The 23,973-nt window shown below is 31.0% G+C and overlaps 2 protein-coding genes across 3 annotated transcripts; both read left to right on the forward strand.

Annotated features, from left to right (window-relative positions):
• Window positions 1–12,478: 12,478 nt before the first annotated feature.
• LOC141700622 (uncharacterized) lies at window positions 12,479–17,526 on the forward strand. Of its 2 annotated transcripts, none has more exons than XM_074504329.1 (7): window positions 12,479–12,834; window positions 12,964–13,028; window positions 14,164–14,204; window positions 14,271–15,076; window positions 15,548–15,637; window positions 15,740–15,801; window positions 17,130–17,526. In XM_074504329.1, exons 1-7 carry the CDS (start codon window positions 12,592–12,594, stop codon window positions 17,233–17,235), a joined length of 1,413 nt encoding a protein of 470 aa, XP_074360430.1. In that variant the 5' UTR covers window positions 12,479–12,591; the 3' UTR covers window positions 17,236–17,526. The 2 variants fall into 2 exon arrangements, with proteins under 2 accessions (XP_074360430.1, XP_074360431.1); XM_074504330.1 differs by having other exon boundaries at window positions 14,286–15,076.
• Window positions 17,527–19,848: 2,322 nt separating this feature from the next.
• On the forward strand, window positions 19,849–20,307 carry LOC141700625 (uncharacterized). Its single transcript, XM_074504332.1, has one exon. The coding sequence runs from the start codon at window positions 19,849–19,851 to the stop codon at window positions 20,305–20,307; it is 459 nt and encodes a 152-aa protein (XP_074360433.1).
• Window positions 20,308–23,973: the final 3,666 nt, after the last annotated feature.

Consider the following 23,973-nt stretch of genomic DNA (forward strand, 5'->3'; position numbering starts at 1 on the left):
ACAAAATTAAAACAGAGAATTGGTAATTGGCCTACTAGTGTCTTGAATGGGAAACATCTGCATTTAAGGTGTGTTGCTCACATTTTAAATCTAATTGTTAAAGATGGATTGTGTTTATTTGACAGATCAATTAGTAAGGTGAGAAATGTCGTTAAGTATGTTAGGCAATCACCCGCGAGTGAGGTAATGTTTATGGAATGTGCAAAATATGAGAAAATTGAGACTAAAAGATATTTGATTCTTGATGTGGATACTAGATGGAATTCAACATATGAAATGCTAGATGTGGCGGAAAAATATGAGAGAGCATTTAGTAGGTATGATACACAAGATCCTAGGTATAAAAAACATCTTAAGGTGGGTAATGTTGATGGAAGGCCAACTTGTGAAGATTGGGTAACCGTGAGAAAATTTGCATCATTCTTTAATTTTTTTTATGATCTAACTTCGAAGATTTCGGGCACTTCTTATGTCACTTCTAACATTTTCTTTCATGAGATATATGCCGTTCATTCTACCTTGAATGATTGGACATATGGTGCTAATGTTGAAATGCATGCTATTGGAAATGAGATGTTGGAAAAGTTTGAAAAGTATTGGGGAAGTCCGACTAAAATGAACAATCTTTTATTTATTGCGGTGGTGCTTGATCCAAGGCACAAGTTGCAATTTGTGGTGTATATGTTAAGGCACATGTACGGGGAAGATGTGGGGGGTGTGATGGGAAAGTCTTTTGAAGAAACATTGTATAAAATGTTCAATGAATACAAATCTAAAATTGCAAAAAACAAACAAAGAGATGATGTTAGAGAGAAAAATAGAGAAGAAAATGTTGGTCAAGTGCATCCATCTCAATTGTTGAGGATGCAATTTGAGAAAGATATTGGAATGATTTCAAGTGATGGTAGTGCATCGGATTTGGAAGAGTATTTGAGTGAAAAAACAAAAAACATTTAGGACTTCCGAGAGGTTTGACATATTAGAGTGGTGGAAAAATAATTCGATGAGATTTCCCGTTTTATCTCAAATGGAACGGGATATTTTAGCTTTCCCAATATCCACCGTAGCTTCGGAATCGGCTTTTAACACGGGAGGTAGAGTTCTCAATGATTTTAGGAGTTCTTTAACACCTAAAATGGTTGAAGCACTTATATGTGCTCAAGATTGGATGAGACGAACCGCAAAAGCTATAAGTGTTGAAGAGGATCCGGATGAAATGAAACAACTTGATGAAGGTATGCTACTCTTTACATTAATTTCTAGGTTTTTTAAATTTAATTTGTGAGAAATATATTTATGAAGATTACTTATGATTTTTCTGTTTAAATTATGTTTTTTCAGCACTAGAGAAGATAAACATGGATGCAAGTTCAACGGCGGCGTCAGCCACTGGTGGAACTAGTCAGACTCAGCCATGGTAAAATCTTATACCCTGACATGCATTTTAGGCAGTTGTTTATAGTAATAATTCAATACTTCATGGGATTAACATGATAATATTGTCACTGTTAGTTATAGTCTTACAGAGGCTCTGTACTAGTCACTGTCTGTTCTCTGTTTTGTAGACTGTACTCTGTAGTCTGTAGTATGTTTTCAGTAGTTGTATTACATATATGCAGTGCAGCAGTGGCATATTGGTTGTAATCAGTTATGTTAAAAGTAAAGATAAACAGTCTAAGCTTTGGTCTGCTATAAGGTAAATTGAGTGAATCATATTTTTCGAAAACTTCACTGTCTGCAGCAACTCTGCATACATGTTTGGATAGTTTTAATCAGCTAGAAATGTTATGTAGCTTTTTGTATTCTTATTTTGATGGGGTTGTCGATGAATTATTTTAACTAATCTTTCTGTGAGTTGCTAGAAGAAATTCAGTCCAATTTCCTTTTAGTCTAGATTTGCAGGTTTTTTTATTTGGTTATATTATTTTCCCTTCTTAAAGTTTTTATGGCAATAGCTTTTATAATAATTTTCTGTCAAAGTATATTCAAGCAGACTCGGAGTTGTTGATTTTTATTTTAAATAAATCCTCCTCTCAGTTGCTAATATTTTCCTAGTTGAAGTGATATATCTTACTGTAACTACTACTGGGTATTCTTTCTTCTGTGTTTTGAGATTATTACTACTAAAATATGGCTAAGTTAATTGCATGTTCTAAATTCTAATTCTTTCTATTTTTATGCTTGGCTTATTACAGACTTGCAGAAGCAGTGCAACATGTGGCAGAAATGCAGAATCAAAGGAGTAGCAGCAACAGTCTGGCAGATTCCAGTTTCATCACATCACCTGCAATTTGAGATTTACTTATATTACAGACTCATTTTATATTAGCCAAGTTGTTAAGTTTTGAATGCAAGCTAATGTTATGAAGCATCAAAAACTTATAATTTTGTTTGTAAACATAAATTCTCTTATTATTTTTTGGAAAAACCTAGACATTTCTTTTGAAATTCGGTTTTATATTTCGGTTTAGGTAATAACCAGTTTATTTATTTTGGTTTCGGTTTCAAACCGAATAAATTTCGGTTCGGTTTTCGATAGTGTTTTTTCTGGTAATTCGGTTTCGGTTAACCGAAAAAAATTTCGGTTTCGGTTAACCCAATGCACAGCCCTATATATGGGATACTCCACTGCCAGTTGGGTATCTTGTATAAAGTGGATACTGTAATATCCCATATTTTTAAATATTTTTATTATAATTATTTGGAATTATTTATGTGAATTTTGGTGAATTATTTGATAATTGGAATTGATGTTTGGGTGTTTACATGTGATATTATTTGAGTATTTGAATTTTTATATGTTCAGAATAAAATATAGATAATTGTGATATTTTTCTGGTAATTATTGGACTGTTATATGATTTTATAATGATTTATGAATTATTGATTATTTTTTGAGTAATTACCAAAATTATTTATAAAGCCCGGAATCGTCCAACTTCAAGCGTTTTGCGTTTTTACAACCCGAAACTCTTCCGAAAACTCCTTCCTAACCTAATCTGGTAATTCCAAACATTTTCCGTGTTTTGACTTTTTCGATCCGGATTACGGTTTGACCCGTGCACGGCCCGACGCAAAATTTTCGATACGCAAATCATTTTATAGATCGATAAAATCCATATTTTCAAAAGGCGATATATTATCATCTTATTTTTGTATAAAGTATTTTACATGAAGCTCTGTTTTGATAATTATCCAAATCTGATATTAAATTGTATCGTTATATAGTTACTTAGCGGCTAAGTAATTTATTTTCGGATCCGATATGATCCAATGTGATACTCGTTACGTGTTTAAACTGCAATTATATGAATCGATCTGTAATTAGGACTCGTATGTAATGGCGTCTTTATCGAGGTATTCGTTTTATCTCGCTTATGTGCATTTGAATGTATTTTATGCGTGTTCGGTTTTTGTTAATTTAAGGATCGTTTCTGTTTTTCAAAAATAAACGAACCGGGACCTCACCGGGACGTTAAAGCTCACAAAATCTGTGTTTTTATTTTTATAAAATTATACATTTTTCAAATATTCCGTATTGTTGTATTTTTGAATTATTCGCGAATTTTAGGAAATTTCGATACAAATCTTATATTTTATCGCTTTTAAAATTATTCCCCAAAATTAGTATTTTTGGGCTTAATTATTTTAATTATGGGAATAAAAACACCCTTAATTAATTTTGGGGATGTATTTTCTGTAAATATAAATAGTTGCTTAAACTTTATTTTATTGATTTTTTTCATAAAAATTTCAGAAAACAGAAATTTCAAGAACATAGTTCTTGGGGGTGAGATTTCGTTCTTGAGGGAGATCGAATGATTCCAGGAGCCTCAGTAATCTGTTTTTGATGTATGAATAACCGAAACGAAGCTCTTGAAGAGCCCGTTCATTTGGGACCAGAATCATCAACAAAGGATGATTACCCTGTTAATCCATTTTTTTTGGTTTTGGGCTCGAATTGGGTCATTGATTTCAGATGATTTTTGATTGTTGTTGAGTTCATAAATAGTTTTGTAATGATTCATGGAGTCGATACATACTAAGATATGTGTAGTTTGATTATCGAAATGTTTAAGTTGAGTTTTAGTTTTTACCGAAATTTTATTTTGATTTTTTGATTAATACGTGGGATGGCTGATCATTTGGTTGTTAGGATTTGATTTCTTGTGTTCCCAGCTTCATTTTCGTATATTATTCGTTAATTTTGGTCGAGATTTGTCTAAGTTCGTGAATTCGCCGGAAAAGCTCGATGATTTGGCCGACTTTAATAGTGGTAATTGCCGGAATTGTTGACTGTGGATGGGTTGTTGGAGTTGTGGTGTTGTCTGAGTTCAGGAGTAGATAATGGTTGGATTGGGAGGAAGAAACGAACGAAATCGTTTCGTTTGGATCGAAACCGGAATTCCATCTGGTGGCCGGAACCCGACGCCGGATTCTGGATTTTTCCAGTTTCCGGTGGGAGTTCTTGTTGACCCGGCTTTCCCCAAACCCGACCCGTTTCTGAATAAGACAACCCGGTTTTAATCCCCCTTGACCCAATCTGATTTCTAAAATTTTGTTTCTGGGGATTTTCTGTTTTAAAAATAATTCAAAATTCAGTTTTATTTCCTAAAAATCATTTTAAAATCCAAAATTAATTTGGTTAATGATTTTAATAATTAACTGAATTATTTTAATTCCTAAAAATGATTTTACTTTATTATTTTCAAAAATCAAAATTTGATTTAATTATGTATGATTTATTTTAGTTAATTATTTATAGATTTAATTGATTGATTAATTCATTTAATAAATTAATTTTATTTATAAATAGTTAATTAAAATATAATGATTTATAATTAAGCCAAATAATTCCTAAAAATTATTTTGAGTTTTTAAAAATATATTTAGTTATTTAAAAAATCAAGTAATTTTATTGTTAATTGATTTATTCCCATTTATTTCTTGTTTTATTCATATTAAATCAACCGTTCGTCCGTTTAATACGAAACGAACGCCTCTAGACTCAGAAAAATATTCCGCTTTCATTAAAAATACTTTCGAGACCCAGAACTTTTTGTTTCGAAAGGTCGCTTGTTTTGTAAATCAATTCTGAGTCGATTATTGAGCGATAAATCATATTTTTGACCCGATTTCAGTTTTAAACATATCGAGTCGAGTCTTTTGATGAACCGAGTCATATGTGATACAAATTATGTGATATATGAGTTATGTGCTTATGTGTTATGTGAATTAGGTGTGTATGTGGATCAAGGGTCCTATTTTTGTCTGTTATATTTATGTGTGGGTCATAAGAATCTTGTGTTGGACTGTTTCTTTTATGTGCGGGCTATCGTATGGGTAGACGACAGGCTTTTGACGCGTAATTCGTGGAGTGGTTATCGTTTAGACAATTAAAGCTATATTTTTTAATTATAGATGCGGATCTCTCGAGTTGATCGGGACAAGACGTAGGATAAAGAATGAGATGGAATGGCATTTGGATATCTGTCTTCTAGCAATCGCAGGACCAGCATATCGGTGAAGTGTTGAAAAGAAAGACGGTGATGCTTTGAGACGGAATGCCAGAATGAGATAATTGCGTTTATACGAGTGTGACTAACTGCTAAAACCCAAAGGCAAGTACCCCTGACTTCACTTATCATTCAAGTGACGTTTATTTTGAATCATATTATGCAAATATTTCTATCATTACTTATTGTTCAAGTGATATTTACCTTGAATCCTATCATGCAAGTATTGCTTTCCCTATTCAGTTCAAGATAGATAAATGTTTTACATATCGCTGAATTAAATGATTCTATTTATGCAAGTATTCTTCTTCTATTCTTACTTATTCAATTATCGGATTTATAGATATTTTGGATTTTGAGAAAAGTGATTTGGTTGCGAATATTCCTACCCAAGAATTGGGGGAATAAAATTATTTCGGGTGTCGAATATTATGACCCCTTTCTCAATAAAACGTTTTAAGATTGGATGGTTGTGTAAGAGGCCGCGGCGGCGATCCAGCCGAAAGTTAGGTATTATACAGGATATAATACTAATAGGCCGATATGTGCCTTGGGTGCCCCATTTGTTTAGTTGGATATGCTTAGGCATACCGGTGCTGCTCCGCGGCTGATCACCGGCGGCAACACACCGTCGTCCGAGGATTCCAATCTAAATTATTATATTGCTTTTGACATCTTACAAGGAATGATTTATTAAGTATTTTGTTTTCGGATAAAAGATAAAATGCAGTTTTGATTCAGTTTCTTATTTTGAGAATACTTAGTTGTTGTTAAATATCAAAGGTGGTATTAGTACATATGATTGGTGTTGACTTTAGTATGGGATGTTGTGAGCATCAAAGTTCGTAGTGATATCTAATTTGATATGACAGTAAAATAAGTATTGATTTCAAGAGTTCGGTTTGAGTAAAGTTTATGATTCATTCTATGATCATTGTTTCATGTTTTTTTGGTTTACGATATTTCCGTAAACACTGTTTTACGAGTCTTGCTCTCGTCAAGATTCAAAGTATTGCTGAAGCATTTCGCTGGAAAATATCCAAAAGAGTTTCTCCCCTTTCGTCATAAGGCATGGAATTAGACCATGATTCAGCAACTATGATTTTTAAAATGTCCGTAAACACTGTTTTACGAGCCTTGCTCTCGTCAAGATTCAAAGTATTACTGAAGTCTTTCGCTGGAAAATATCCAAAAGAGTTTTATGATTCAACAACTATGATTTTTAAAATGTTATGCTCTAATGCAGATGTCAATTTTATATCAAAACGACCATATAGATATGTTATAACGATCTTGCTGAGCATTTCTTCCGCTCATACTTGCATGTTTTTAAATTTAATCTCCAGTGAGGATTAGCTTGCGCTGTTTAGCTGCGTAATTCGCGGAAGCAAAGAAGAAGCTCTTGGAAGGTGGTTGGTCCAGGGTTTGCGATCTAGTGTAAGTTTTATTGTATAAAGTTATTTATTTTATATTATATTATAATTGTGTATTTTATAGTTGGGCCTAGTATACTTCTTTTCGAAGTTATACTAACGGGTTAAGTTTTGAGTTTGAGATTAGTTGCAAAGAGTTTTAAAAGAAAGTGAAAAAAATTATTTGGAATTTGAATATCTTGTTTCTAGAACTGTAACCTTAAAAGATCTTGGATTAGTTGGGGTCATTTATGCTAAATATCTTCCGCTGGCATTTATTTATTGATTAAACAGGTTGATTTAGATTGAGGTTTCATAGTGACGACCAAATCCTCTGACCCCGGATTTGGGGGCGTTACAGTTACTCAACTGACAGTTGGGTATCCCATCGGCTAAAGTTGGCCAACTTTTCAAAAATTGGTTATTTTTGTCAATTTTGTGTAAAAATAGGTTAAATTTGTCTTTCACCCCAAGAAAATCTGATATTTTAATGGATATTTTACCGGATGAATGCCATTACGCCGGAGGTTCGTACAAATTAATATATGAGGCCGGTTTTTAAAATTGGGGTGCAAAAGTTTTCGAAGCCCTTCATGTCCCTGATTGCTTAAGCCCTTTAAGGTGTGATTACCCACTCAAATCCCACCGATTAATAAAGATCATCCCTGACTATAAAAAAGAATCAAGAGGAATATAATGATATTAGGTTTGATCTTCTCAAAAGTACTTTTTACGCTAACTGCAACCTAATGTATATTGAAAGGGCTTTCACAAATGAGACTGACTTTGTTATTGTAATGGAAGACATGTGAGGATCTCTCCACGATTTGGTGAAAAAAGAAAGTAGCCCTCTTGGTAATGGCATCCCAGAACAAGTTCTTAGTTTGATCTTGAAGCAGGTTATCAAGGGAGTATCTTATGTGCACTCAAATGGAAGGATGCTAGAAACTCTCGACACATGGTCGATTTTCTACAATACAAGGACCAATCCTTGTATCAAACTAAACATATGGGCCGCCAAGTTTGCCAATGGAGTTTATTCCGAGAGTGACACAAAAATGCCTGGAAACCAGCGTCTAACCAGTATAATTTTGTGTCCGGAAATCAGGGCACACAGTCCTGAGGGTTATACGGAGAAGAATGGCATTTGGCACCTCGGAGTTACGGTTATCGAGCTAGTTATGGACGAAATTGAATTACAAAACATTGAGACTGTTTATGATATAATTAGTGCATTTCATGCTGCACATGAGGTACAAGCAAACCAGAATGTTTCAATGTTACCCACTGTGCAGATCAAGGGAACTTTTATGCAGAAAACTATGTCAAAATTGATACTCCGTCGCTACTTCTCTCCAGAGCTGGTGGACCTCGTGGTCCAGTGTACCCACAATCACCCAGATGATAGAGCGACCACTGAAGATTTGCTGAACCATTCTTTCTTTCAGAGATTCGTCTCCGATGAAGTGAAACTGCAACAAGCTTTGACTGAAGTAAATCTTTTATCCTGTAAGTAGAATTTTTATCAGATTGTTAGTTTTACTAAACATTAGTTATGTCAAAAGTGTTAGTACTACACATGTCCAAATTGTTCTCAGAATTAAGCCTCGAGTTAGGAAGATTTGTTTAGCGTGTTTGATTATCACTCAGTCATTTGAAATGATCATGATGTAAGTGCTATTCTCAGAGGTAAACCTCTTCAGTGACGGAGTTCTACTTGTATGAGTCAGTAATTTGGCTTGTCTCGGGAAGATTTTTATAGAGACAGGAAATTTGAAAATGGAGGATGTACCATGTTAGAAGGAGAAAACTGAAACTATTCAGGGATACTTTTGTTATATCCTAATATAATGGTACCATAAAGTATATGTAGCATAACATAGATTTTTTTTACTATAATATTGTTCCCCGATTTCATATATAATCATCTAGTTGTAACTAGAGAATGGCATGTCTAGCGACATATGTGTGTTTGATTATAATCCTGGTGCAAGGAACGCTTATAAATCACCCTCCTATCATTAAGAGAGAACTAGTGGCAGGACATAAAAATTTGAATTTTCTTCTTTTACCACTTTTTCTTAAATAAACTCATTAATCGACTGCAGTAATGCACATAGTTCATGAACCTCCCACTGGTAGTCCTCTCTATGAACATTGAACCTTCTTAATGAACCACCCACAGTTACTTAGCTAAGCAAGACTCAAGCTCTCACCAGTCACACAATAAAGTGTTTCTTTTCCTATTAATTATCATTGGATAATGTTCGGCTAACTAGGTAAGACTTGACTAGAACTTGAATCATTTGATAAGGATCTGACCACAGGCTTAAACAAGAAATTTTGTACACCTAGGTTAGCTGAACTAAACTCTAAACTGATAATCACAAACTCAGCTCCTATTACGGCTCTACTCTTGCTGAGGCCAGCTCACCCGCAGAACTATTGTGGTCTCCCACAAAACTATTTTCACACCCGCAGAATTATTGTGCTCTCCCACAAACCATAAAGCCATAAATGTAATCTTCCTAGTTCTCTTCGGCCATAAAGGTAATCACAAACCAACACTTAAAAATCTCTCCATTCATAATAAACGCAATCATGAGCCATCCACTTCATTAAATATGGGTATTTGAAAAATGTTCAAAATATCAAAAATAGATGTTAAAGAACATATAAGAGTATGTAATTGTTAACAACGAGATTCAGAAGACGGAAACCTGTGATAGTTGCCAAAATGATGTAAATAATGTCGGAATATCTACAGAATTTATCTAATGTTTCATAAACATTATCATAAAAATTCATATATTAACTAAGCTATATCGTACCAGCTTCTTTGACTCTTGAAAGATGTATAGCAAGATTGTCTAGTTCATATTTGTTGCGTGAATAAGAAGAGGCAGGGCCTATAATAAACCTTCTGTTAACCCTTAAGCAGTAAACTGATTCCACTGTCATGAATAAACAATTTCCTCTTGTTTAGTGTCTTCAGCCTCTTTCTAAAATTTGTCTCTAATTGTATGCAATCATCTCCTCATCTTTGTTGATTTAGATGATCTCTCTAGATTTTTTTTAAAAAACAAATTCATCATAGATCCACTCTAATCTACTAAGGGCTACAAAATCCCACTGACTTTAATCTTTATATTTAACAAACTTAAACTTTATGATTCGTAATTTAATCACATTCTTTCTCTATTTCTCACGATTTTTTTCCAGGAAATCAAATGCCTTGATGGTATAAGTCCAAAACCAGTTATATAGCTAAAAAGACAAATGTTACATAACCAACTCGCATCCCGCGAAACATCAAAACTCGCGACTATATGCACGTAAATAAGATTATCAAAATTACAATACAAAAAAAAACTCTCCCTAATTGTTATGAGAAGACAATTAAACATCTAATTATCTAAGCATAAAGTGAACTAGTAACAAAAATTCTAGCTTTACAGATTGTTTCTAGTTGCAGAATTCAAAAAAAAAAAAAACAGCCACTTAACAGAATTAGCAACTTGTTATTTTGTTCAATCATACTTTAAATAAATTTACAACACGTCATTATATCATGGATATATGTAAGTTGATAAATAAAAGGCAAACACCTGTAGAACGCTTTATTCTTCGATTTCAGCTTATTCTTCTTTTGTTCCTCCTCTGCTTCTTCTCTCTACTCTCGCAATACCTAGTAACAAATATGAGTATCCATTTAGTAATTTTGGCGGGAAGGAAGTGAAAATTTTCGCTGAAGAAGTTGTACCGCATGTTCTTTTACAGTACTGTTAAAACACACGCATGAAAAGCCCGTTGGACTGCTTTAACCGAGTTTTAAAAAACCCGATTTCTTTTAAAATGGATCGGGATGGGGTTTTTTCCGGATCCGTCTTTTCGAATCGGATTTTTTGAAAGTCTCTGTTAACAATGATGGCATATAATTTTAGTACGAGGAAATTTTGTTTTTTTTTTTATTTTCATTAATTTAATATAACTAGCTTAAATCCTATATGTACAGTTTCAGTTAATATTTAATGATTTTTAAAATTTTTATTCAATTATATACTAATTTTATTATATTTATATTAATATATTATAATTATAGATTTGTAATAAAAAATTAGGAAGAAACTGTGATCGTAGTTTAGTAAATAAATTTTGATGTAGTTTAACGAAATCAACAAACTATATCTAGTAATTTAGCATGTGTATAACATTACTTATTCTAACTTCTTTTTTTTTTTGCAGAAACTTATTTTAACTTTTAATAACTAAAATAATGGGATAATTTTTGAAACAAAATATATCCCACTCCGTGTATTATATAGAAGTATAAATTTTATCCCTTATATATAATAAGATTAAAAAACCTTTTATCCAAAACTTTGGTCATACCGCCAAAACAATCTCAACCGTTGATATTCTATAATTAAAAATAGAGTGTTAAAATTATATCTTATTGAAATAAGATATTCCTAATGCAATTATAAATATAAAATGATTATATTATTCTAATATTATTCAAACAACATATTAGATACAACGTCATAATTTATTCCTAATAAAATATTATTAGAGATTTAATCAATTATAAATATAAAATTTTTACATTATCCTATTACCATCCAAACACGTCACAAATTTGAAATTCAAAATTTAGAAACAAGTTAAAATTATACTAAAACATCGATCACAAAAAAATATAACACTATTACGTGTACCATATAATTAGAAAGGAAAATTGATAAACAAACTCTAACTTTATTTACCTCTTACTTATGAATTTTGAAAAGGACGAAAATAAGTGAAAAGGAAATCAACTAGTCAGATAAAAAAAACTTGAAATTTACCAAAAATACTATTTTTTCTAAGTTTTTTTGTGATTTTATTAGCTTCTGATTTTTTTTGCAAATATACGGAATCAACCAAAATTAATTAGATATGCAACTAGTTAAATAAAGTTTTTTTTTGTTGATTTGAGGTTGCATGTAATTGCAGAAACTCGTTAAAGGTTGCATGCAGTTGATTTTAGCTGCCAAAAAACTATATTTTTTGTAAAAAAAAATTGAAAAACAGTATTTTGCAGGTTAAAAAGTTTTTTTGCATTTTTTTAAAAAATGACAGTATTTTTGTAAAAAAAAATTTAGACTTGGGTATTTTTCAGAAAAAACCTATATTTTATATTACATTAAATAACTGTTTTGTTGTAAGTTTAACTAAAATGAAATATATATAACTGATTAAGTTCAAACTGTGGTTCAAAACCGAACCAATCCGTTATTTATGGTTTGGTTTGTTCTCGGCGTTTAACTGGTCTGCTTTGGTTTTGATTTTCAGAAAACCGTTCTTACGGGTTTGGTTCGAAAAAAACGAGAATCCGGATAAACCAATCCGTGAACAACTCTACCAACGGGACCCGGCGGTTGTTCGTCGCATTTAAAAAAAATGTATTTTTAGAAATAATTACCTAAAAATAGTTTTTTTTTTCCAAAAAAGTATATTTTTTAAGTTTCCTTGAAATGTTTGGTATTCTTGTAGATTATATATTTACCAAGTGGGCGTCCGCGTACACAAAACCCCAAACCCTAATTCGTGCAGAGGTTCCGTTGCGCCACTCAACACTATACATACAAGCTTAACAAAACAAAATAAGCTTCTATGTATATATGCTGAAGGCGACCAGCAACGTTAAATCAAACCCTATTTCACCATCTCTATTGGCTTTTAAACCTCGTCAAGTTGTACTAGCTGAACATCATCGTACAAAGACAATAAAAATGTCTAAAAGCAAAACCATGAGCTTAACTGAAGAACAGAAGACTTGTCTTCTCCATTCTGTTATCAAGTACCTCGAGAACAACGCCTTGTCTAAAACCCTTAAGCGGATTTTGTCCGAAGCTCAAATTAAGGTTTGTATTTGGTTAATTTAACTTTGTTTTCATATGGGTTTTGTCTTCTTATTTATTTATTTATTTATTGTGTTTGTTGAGTATTGAGTAATGTGATTGAGGAATGTGAATGCTCTGTTTGTTTTGCAGGGTGAAGAGTGGAAGTCTGTTTCGGTTGATTTGGAAGATTTGTTTCGTAAATATTCGGATACATGGTAAGACTTAAAGTAGCCCATTTATGCGCTTTCTTGATTCGATAGATGGTAAATTTTGTGGAAAGGAACCGCCTTTATTTAGGATATTGTATAAATTGAAAACGTAAGTTGTAAAACTAAGTTTGGGCATATTGGCAGTCCATTGAAATTAGTAGATAGTATTGGAAGGGGAAGGGGTTTTAGCCCTTACCGACCTTGTAAATTTGTTTCATGCCTTGCTAACCTTGTAAATTAGAAGGTAATATGTGGTTTCTTGATTCGGCAGGCTGGGAAATTTTGTGGAAAGGAACTGCGTTTATTTGGGATATTGTTTAAATTGAACATGTAAGCTGTAAAATTGAGTTTGGGCATATAGTTAATCCATTGAAATTAGCATACAATTTTGGCAGGGGAAGAGCTATTAGCCTTAATAACGTTGTAAATTACTTATACATTTTTACTTCTGCTTGGTTTGAGGGAATGGATCGTGGTAGGAGTGAAATGGAAAATTGTATAGAAACTAAAAGTGGAAGATAAAATTTAAGGGAGGAGAGTAGAAAAAATGAGAGAGTTGCAAATGTTATACGATACGATTTGTGAAGGATATGAGTTGGATGTGGTATTGATCATTCATCATTTTATTTGTGTGAGTTGAGTTCTTGTTAATGAATGGAATGTAGGGCAATTTATGATAAATGGCCACAAAATAATTTAAAAATATTCTCCAGTTTCAAGTTTCAACCTTTTTACATCCTTCATTAAACAAGCTACAGTAAATAGGAATATATGTTGTGTTCACTTGGAAGGTACGGAATGGTGGGCGAAGAGAAAAGAAAATAACCTAAATTCTCAAGATGTAAAATATTAGGTTATACTCGCTTTTTAGGTTATACTATGCTTCATTCTTTCTTATTCCATAAGAAACAATAATTCCTTGTTTCTGCTGTTTTCTTCAATAATTATTTTCACAATATTATTTCAATCCTGTCATATTTTTCATTCTCACCCATACAGGCATATGTTAAACTAAACACATTATTTCCTGGAGCTCTTTTTCTCCTTCAAAAACCATCAATGCTACTAGTTGCACGAAGCTAGACAATATCATTTAATTAGTTTCTTGACTCGTGCATTTATTATTTATTTGTTTTTGCAGTATCCAGGATGAAACAACTGCCACCACTATCAACAATCAAGGTATTCTACTTTATCAGCAATTACATATAATACAACAAGGAACATTTGAAACTGAACTATTTGCAGTGGATGTGGTTACAGAATTACAAGCAGAGGGGAATAACAAGGATAATTTGGGAAGCGGTGCTGTGTTGAATGAAGTTGTCAAGAAGAAAAAGAAGAAGAGAAGTGAAAAAATTACTGTCGTAGATCAACCTGATACTGTAGAGAAAGAAGTTGCCAAATCTACGAAGACCTCCGAGGAGCTTTCAGAAGATATTGTGTTGATTGAATCTGCTAAAGTGAAGGGTAAGAAAAAAGACAAAAAGAGTTCAGATGATGCTGATAAAAGTGAACAAGTTCAGTCTCTCGCAGATACAGCGGTTGATGAAGTTAAGATGACTGATAAAATTAAGGACAAGAAGAAAAAGAAAAGTAGGTTTGATAATGTTGGCCAAGAAGATAAGGATTCAATGAAAGATGTAGTAGAGCAATCCAAGGATAAGTCAACCGCAGCACGTGATGTTGAAAAAGAGAAGAAAAGTTCTAAGAAGAGAAAACGATTGGTTTCTGATGAAAATGAGATTCAGTCTGACATTAATGAAGCAGGTGAAGAATCCAAACCAAAAAAGGTCAAGGGTTCTGAAAAATCAAAGAAGAAAGACAAAAGTACAAGAGTTGGTGGGAATGAAGAAAGTGAAAAAGAAAACAGCAGAGTTGCCAATATTGACAGTAGCAAGACATCGAAGAAAGTGCCCGATGAACTTGAAAATGGGGACCTTGAGAATGCAAACAAAGTCCAGATTGATCATTCAAATGGAGATATTGAGAAGAGTGGATACAAGTCTAGCAATCAAAAATCATCAAAGAAGCAACAGAATGGTTCGGCTGAGGTATGATTATACGGGAATATATTAATGACAATTATATTATAGTATATGTTGCATAGCCCTTGCTGGTTAAAGATAAATTACCAAGTTGAAATGATGGATACAATTTCCCCTAAGCCCAAACTTTGACATCTCATAAAGTTCAATTTGATAAATAACACAAGAAATTTATGTTCTTCCATGTCATATTAGACTCTTCACCCCAATTAGTAAATGTATACATTTTTGTTGCACATTGGCAGTTCTATGGTTTATATTATTTTCCTCCTTCCTATCTTTGATTGTTCGTCAGTTATTCAATAATTACTCTTTTTTCTAAATTACCTATTGCTCCTGTGGTCTTCAGTACATGCACATGATTTCGTCATTCACAGTTACATATTTAAGTTATATTGTGTGTGCTTGCAATTCTGAAAAAGTTCAGACATAAACATTATATTACAAATTTAGATTTGATGGATGTTATTCTTCCAGCCGAAGACGGTTAATGCATTTCAAAGGGTAAAAATTGATGAGGTGGAATTTGCTGACGAGAAGCTGCAAGATAATTCTTACTGGGCAAAGGTATCACAAAATCCTTCTACTTTTTGCATAAACTATTAGCTTAATTTTGTCATTGTTCATGTATATATTTACCAGTATTTTTCTATATCAAATTGTCTGCAGAGTGGTGCTGAGATTGGATATGGTGCTAAAGCACAAGAAGTTTTGGGGCAGGTTAGAGGAAGGTATGTCTACCACTGTAATTTGCACAAACAGGATCAAATCGATTATGTCTCCTTTCCCTTTCTTTCTTTCTTTTTAAATAAGTAAGAACCAAAAATTAATTAGTATGAAGAGATAAACAAAATTTGTTTTGTCCACTTATTTCCCTTACTTTTACATAGAATTAATTTTTTTAATAACGATGTGGAAGCTGATGGAATTGGAATATTTTTGCAACTTGGGTCTTTCATGTTTCCGGAGTTTCAAATTTTAGCCCCCTCCCCCTGAAACACATAATAAATGGTTGAATTTTATTTCATGACATTCCGTAGTTGTGTCCATTTGAAGACTTGCATAGTTTGTTATACCTTTCAAATCCGTTTATTAATATTACTTATTTACCTTGAACCAATTGAAGTGCACACTTATGTTTATGAAATTATTTGCTCCTCAATATGCTATATCTTTTCTGGTACATAAGTACATTCTTTAGGAGAAGACATAGATGTATTGCATTTGGTTTATTATTAACTTTTAAGCTGGCATAACATTTTCTGTTCTAAGCTTTTGTTGATGTGTGAAAAAAGATGCCCTGGTTTTATCCTATTCTATTTTGCACACCGATTCCTGAACAATCAACCATATTTTGAAAAATTCCAAGAAGCAAGGTCGGGGGTAGCTTTGCAGGATAGGATATTTTTACTAATGAAAGGATTTAATTTTTCGAGAATAACATTGCTATGTTATAAACTCCCTCTAGTCCTTTGTATAGGTAGTTTGACTTTTGACACAACTGAAGGTAAGAACACACAACTATTCCAATTAAAAATATCTAGCATTTATTCACAAAAAAATTACAAAAATAATAATTTTAACTATGTGGTCAAGATACTTTGAAGTGTGTACAAAAAGTCATACTATCTGTAATAAGGACCCAAGGGAGTATATTTCATAAAAAGCAGTTTCTGTCCTGATGTACGTTGTATACACAACGATCACATAAGATGTTTTAGGAGTGGAATTTTCTTGTCGTCCACACTTTAAATTTGCTACATAGTAGGTGTAATGTTGGTTTTTAATGGTGGTCGCTTGGGAAGATATAAATTTAATTCCAGTATATGCACGAGTATTAGGTTATTTTTGACCTGTTCTTAAAAAATTAATTTGATTAAAGCTGTTCATTATGTAGAGATGAAAGTTGTGGGTATTTGTCTTGGACTTCATTCTTTTGGGCCTTGTATGTAGACATTCTTGTGTGGTGAACTGGTGATCAAAATTGCCAACTTTGTAAACATACTATTAAATTTGTTCTTCGTATCTAACCACTCTTCAATTCTGTGCCTGTTGACAGGGACTTTCGACACGAGAAGACAAAGAAGAAACGTGGTAGCTATAGAGGAGGAATGATAGATCTGCAATCTCACTCAGTAAAGTTTAATTATTCCGACGAAGATTAATGACCAACACTTTGGCTTCCATCAATCTTAATTTTGTACCTCAATGGGGGGTTTTGCTTGGGTATACTTTGTCTTATTCGTGTTTTTACTATCCTATTCCCCCTCGAGACTTATACCAAACTTTTAGCTCGATTCGAAACTCTCATGATATTTGAACTACAAACTTATTTTTGACGAGTCTGGTCTGTGAATTTTGATGAAAATTTCACCTGGTTGCACCTACAAAATTATTTGGATGAACTTATATTTGGTGTTTATGCACTAGACAATAGTATTTCCTTGACATATTTCTCCCGGTAAAAAGCATGATTTCTTACTCTTTGTTTCCTAAATGATTTTTGTTTACTACATTTTTTGTTTTATTTACATTATCCCATCTACTACAGTTATTATTGGTTGTGCATCTTCTTTTGGCTGAAGTCCTTCAGTTTTTTTTTTCTACATAATATATTGTGTCGACTCTTTTCTTTTTGTCTTCTGTTCACATTTCAACCTTAAATTCTTACCAACTTATGAATCATACAAGGCTCCATTTAATAGGAAGGTACACGGTCAATTAGAAACCGATTGTTCATGTATGATGCATATATCAATGAGTCGGTCACCAAATTGCTGTGCAGGAGAGAATAACAGTACATTAGTAAGATTGTTAGGATAGATATGTGGATGCTTGGCCAAATTAAGTGATGATGATGGTGTTGACATGGCACCTCTAAATATCTCTGTCCACTTCCCAACTAACTACGCTCTAAATCAAATACCAACCCCACTGGGGTTATTCTAGCGTCATCTTAGACACTGAATTCTATAAATTTAGCTAATTTCAAGTACACAGTACATTTAATTATTTAATTATTTTTCTATTACGTGACATGACGGAAGTGGATAGGCAAATAAAGGCTGGTGTGATGGAGTAGTTTCCTCCAAATTTCCCAAGTCGACCGACGACTAGCTATAGCGTGGGAAACAATGTCAGTGTTTAAAGGCTGTCTGAGGCCCAAGGCCTGCAACAACTCCGAGATTTTTGTTGGGGGCCTTATACATTAACAATATTGTACTTCTGTTTTCTTCTTTTTAAATCTTTTGCAAGTTACTACTGTATGCTTGTTACAACATTAAACTCCCTAAACTAAAGTCAAATTGTGTTAAACAACAACAAGAATAAATACCTAAACAAGTATCACTTATTTAACAAAGAGGGTCACGCTAAAAAGATATATTCGGACTTTAATAATTCTTCTGCAAATATTATTATTATACTAACTTTTTATTTCCTTTTGAAATTGGTCGACAACTACTAGATCTCCTACCTTAGAAGACACGAATATATACTTTGTAGACATGGACTGATTTGTAGTAGGCATTTTCATATTTTGGCCGACTTCATTCTGTTAGAAAAATGTCTAATCATCAATCTAGTGAAAATCAGAATTTTGGGTCAAAATAAAAAAAAAAGGAGAAAAAGATAAAAGGTCGAGACGTTTGTGCAAGTTTTAGAGAGAGTTTAAAATTTGGATCTATTTTCAATTTTATATTCTCTCAACTGTATGAGTTCCAAAAATAATAAAAGTTCTAAATATAGTAAAATTTTATAATATAAAAAATAACTGCATCGACTTACATCCAATATTTTATTCCATTATACTCATTTTATATATTAAATATTAATCGTTCTCATCACTTTATTCATTTTTTTATTTTTCACCATCAAATTACATTATTTCTTAACCATGTCACACTTCCTACACATCCTAATCGGGAAGGAGGGAGTAGAAGCTAGAACTGGTTTATTTTGAAGTTTCTTGAATTATAAGTTACACTGATTTGTTGTATTTTAAGACAGAAAAGCAATTTAAAATTTTAATATTTTTTTAGCTATCAGAAGACTTAGGAGTTTAGTTGAAGGTTGCACCCGATCAAGTTACATATTTATTTAAGTATTAAATAGTTGACTATTTACCTTTTTTTTTTAATTATTAACAAAGTTAAGTACATAATTCTGCTTAATTATTTACAAAACAAACACAAATATTTTTTCACGGAACCTCTACTTGTAATTTAATTACATGAAAGTTTAAGTTCCCTAAATAATTATAAAATTGACGAAACAAATTAGACCTAGTTTTTAAAAATATTAATAATAATTAGGTATTTAGTTTTTTCTTCTTGTTGTATTTTGTCCCTTTTTTTTTTTTTTTTTTGCTAAATGTATTTTGTCCTCTTTAAGGTTATCAATATATTTTATGACAAATTAGTGTTGTTGTTTAACATTGCGTAAACTTCCTCCTGCACTACATGTTGTTTCAATTTTTTTTCAAATAAATTTCAATGCACTTACCAAAAAAAATCATAAAATAATACTGCAATGTATTATTATATATTCAAAATATTTAGTAAATAGAACTTTATAGTTATTTTACACAAAAATATTAAATGTATATTTTTTAAGAGTATGATTAATTCAAAAAGATAGTAGTTAGGGGACAAATCATCTCAATTTTTATATGAATCTAGGTATAAAATTGAAAGTTTTTAAAGTAATATCTCTTTAAAGTATAAGATGTTCTTAATTTTAAAAAAATTCTAATTACGTGACTAAACAGTTTACTGAAAATGATCCCCACACAAGATGCATCTTTGTCTTCGGAGAACGTGACATTTTCGGTGGGTATGGTCCTTAGAGATCACACGGGGAAGTTTATAGAAGGTAGAGTCGGGTGTATGCCAGAGGTAGGATCGATTTTTGAGGCAGAAGCGATTGGTATTAGGGAGGCATTGTCATGGATTGCAGGGAAAGGTTTGACACAGGTTTCGTTTGAGTCGGATTCTTTGCTGTCAATTAGAGCTCTTCGTGGTGATGGTGGGAATCAGCTCGAGGTGGGTCATGTTATTCAGCATTGTTTGGAGTTGTTACAATCGAACCCGACATTTTCATTAGATTTTATTTCAAGGCAAGCAAACAAGGTGGCTCATGAGTTAGCTCGTTGTCCTTGTTTACTTTCTTGCTTTTATGTGTTTTCGTCTCCTCCTGAATCACTGTTGGAGACTTTATTGTATGACGTTTCTAGTTAATGAAATTCATTTTCCTTCAAAAAAAAACATTCGTATTAAATTTACGGTTATAATAATAAAACACGTGTATAATCTAGTTATTCGAAGCACAATTACTTTAAATTCTCAGAAAAATAATTTAAATCCTACCCAGCTGTGATAACAATTACCATAATCTGTACACATATATGTCGGCCGTATCTATAGCCACCCGGAACGGCACCGACCGACTACCAAGAAAAGACATTATTGAAGAATTTAGTCATGGTTTTTGATTTTTCATGCCTCGGTTTTGTTCAAGTGATGTAATAAGATATTGTTAATAAATGTCACATTTAAATATATTCAAGATACTCAAATCTGAAATCATTCACTCTAATGACTCACACCATTGGAATTATAAATATATGTACGTTGAACTTGATTAGATGGTTTGTCCAATTCCAATTTGTTAACCTATGAATGCTAGGAGTTTCAAAATGTGTTCAATTTTTTTTTCTCAATTTACTTTTAAATAGAGGTAAATTTAAATAAATTAATGATTTCCGGATCAGAAAAGTTATTAATAAATCAAAATATTAAATAATCAATAAAATAATTAATTTATCAATATATATTATTCATTAATTTTTTTAACACATATATATATATATTCACAAATATATATGTCGTAAAGGTTGGTAATGAAAGCGATGTTGAAAATGTTATTGATTATTTAAAAAAAAATTAAGTACAAGGGTCAAAATTATTGAATGATGATGAACAAATAATTAGCAATACGATGAGAAATGAGAAAAAAGATAAAACTCATACCATTAATTTGCATTGACACCATTAATTTGCATCTGGCACTCGAAATCATGCCGTTAAAGCAACAATAATGTCAAATAATTTTCTCTTGCAATATATAAATAACGCACTGAAGCTAAAAAGATATAATATGAACAAAATACACAACTCAATTCCAAAATAAGCCGGTTTATATTAGAGTATTATTTAAAAATATATTTTAAAATAAATATATAATTTTGATATAAGACAAAAGTATTAATTTATATATTATCGGTTTTGTATGGTATGTCCATATGTATTTATTAAATACTAAATTTTATAAATTTAACTCATTTTGATTGATTTATCATTTTTAATGATAATGAATACGTACCCCTGCATTCATAAATGCAAAGTCTGTACTAATTAAAACTAGTATAATAACTCGTGCGAGGTACGGGTCATTTTCTAGAGTTTTTTTTATGCATTATGCAATTATAATATTTGTAGAGCAACTCCAACAATATCCGTATATAGACTCTTGAGTCAAATTTTGAAGAAATAGAGATAAAATTTCTCTCCAACAAGTTTCATGTCCCTCTCTCTAACATTAGAAGCAATATCACCTCAACTATTTTATATTCTATTTTTCTTACCCGTTATTTTATATTTAATGAATGAATATAAACAGGGTAGTAAGTGTACGTTTAAAACGAAACGACTAAACTTAATCTGTAGAATGTCGTTAGTATTTTACAAATAAAAAAATACAAATTAATATATATGTTGAATATAAAGTTGACCAAAATCTTGAATTTTATTTAAATAAACTATATGTACTGCTCTATATTATTACTGAGTTAACTACTAACTTACAATTAACTTACTCAATTTAAAAAGATAAAAAACGCATAACTGAAGTCAAAATGACTTGCAATCATAATATACAATAATGTAAAATTTACATTATTGTTAATATTAAAATTGATTTTAATGAAAAATATTAGTTTTTGAAATTCACCGTATGTATGTATGGGAAAATGTTAATTTTTTATTTACACTACTGTTAATAAAATAAGATTAAGTTATATGTATGTGTGTGTTAGCATGTAAATTATTGTATGTTACATCTCTTAGTAAATTATGATGATTTCAATTATTTATATGCTAAATATCTAATTTATGTACATGTATAATCATTATTAACATCTAGTGATATAATTGATTACTTAAATAACTTGCATTTATAATTATTCAAAAATTAAAATTATGTACTAAATAAATTGCTATAATTTATATATCGTATTCACATTATCATTGATATATTTTTTACGCAACCGGGTATCAATCATGGTTGTAACATAAAAATGAATTATATATTTTTAAGACTTATTATTGATATTCATGATTTTTTTTAAGAACTCGAAAGAAAAATTGTATTTATATCGTTATTTAAACCATTTTTAGGTTTCTTTCATTATTACTCTAATATTTCTTCATATAATAATTTGATAACATTTTATACTATTCTTCTAAAATTAAAAAATTTCAGTTCGATAAAGTTTTATAAATATCAATTGAACTGCTTAATTCCTTTATTTTATTGAACAATATATGTTTTTTCCCTTAAATAATATAAAATGCATTGAATCAAATGCTACAATATAGTATATATATATAACTTTTATTTGAATAATTCAAAATATTAAATTAATTCAAAATATTTGTACAATATTATCTTCATCAATGAATACTGTTGATCTAAAAAAATTATTTTTAAAAAACTAGTTTTTTTAAAGTGAAAAATAAAAAATAAATCGATTTAATAAATAATCGTAGTTTTAACAAATCTAGTGATATCTCATTTCAAATTTTAAATATTCTTAAAATTGGGACAAATCCCAAAAATAATAATGCGTTACGGGTGAAGTTAGTTTTTTAATATAAATAATCAATTGACTTAATTCTATAAAACCTCAAACACATTAATTTATATTAACATAAGATATTAAAAAATTTCACATTACTGGTAAGATATTCTCGCTGAGCTTGTAATTTAAATTTACTAAACGTAGAATATGACGATGTTTTTCGGCTGGGTCATGTAGTCAAATTTCGATTATTTTTTGAACAATGGCCAAGTTCTAAAATTTATTGACTCATTATAATTCGAACTTATCTAAATATGTAATATCAATATAGATGATTTATATATAAGCGATTCTTCAATATTTTTAAAAAAATTATACATGTACATTTTAATTATGTTTTATAATAAAAAAATATGTTAAAAATATATGAGATATATTTTCAAACTAAAAAATGATTAGTAAATATGATAATAATCCATTTATGTACTACGCCTAATTTTATATCTGTAATTAAATTCTTTAAAATTAATTGTACAAATATTCAACTAACTATCTTTTTTTTTGCGGAATTCAAGTAAGTTTCTTTAAAGTTTTAGTTAAATAAAATATTCATTTAGCACACTTACATATTATATGTATGATAAAAAGCACATGTGACAATATGGTATAGTGGTAAGAGATTGTATAGTTGAATAAAATAACTTAAGTTTGATTCCCACAAACCACATTAAATATTAAAAACAGGGGTAATTTAGTATTTTCAACGAGACTTTTTAATATCATAAAATTATACCCTTGTTCTCTTATTATATATAGAAGATATTAGTCAAATTTATAAATTTCGTGCTGACTATGTGCTCATGAGCACACATTAGATAAATACAAATATTATTTGAGGCCTATATATTTTAATAATATAAAATATTTTCTTACAAAATTAAACGAGTTATTAATTTAGTTATCAAAAACAAATGAGTTATTAATTTATATTAAATGACCCATGTTGGAACCATAAGAAATTATTAATCAATCGAGTTTATTAATT

The sequence above is a fragment of the Apium graveolens genome, unplaced genomic scaffold (assembly GCF_009905375.1).
Source record: "Apium graveolens cultivar Ventura unplaced genomic scaffold, ASM990537v1 ctg262, whole genome shotgun sequence".
Lineage (NCBI taxonomy): Eukaryota > Viridiplantae > Streptophyta > Magnoliopsida > Apiales > Apiaceae > Apium > Apium graveolens.

What these genes read in the sequence shown, in the direction of transcription:
- LOC141700625 (XM_074504332.1), top strand. Translation starts at nt 19,849, where the DNA reads ATGATCCCCACACAAGATGCATCTTTGTCTTCGGAGAACGTGACATTT.
- LOC141700622 (XM_074504329.1), top strand. Translation starts at nt 12,592, where the DNA reads ATGCTGAAGGCGACCAGCAACGTTAAATCAAACCCTATTTCACCATCT. An exon ending in TGTCCGAAGCTCAAATTAAG is followed by an intron (nt 12,835 to 12,963) that starts GTTTGTATTTGG and finishes TTTGTTTTGCAG; the next exon opens with GGTGAAGAGTGGAAGTCTGT. An exon ending in ATAATTCTTACTGGGCAAAG is followed by an intron (nt 15,638 to 15,739) that starts GTATCACAAAAT and finishes AATTGTCTGCAG; the next exon opens with AGTGGTGCTGAGATTGGATA.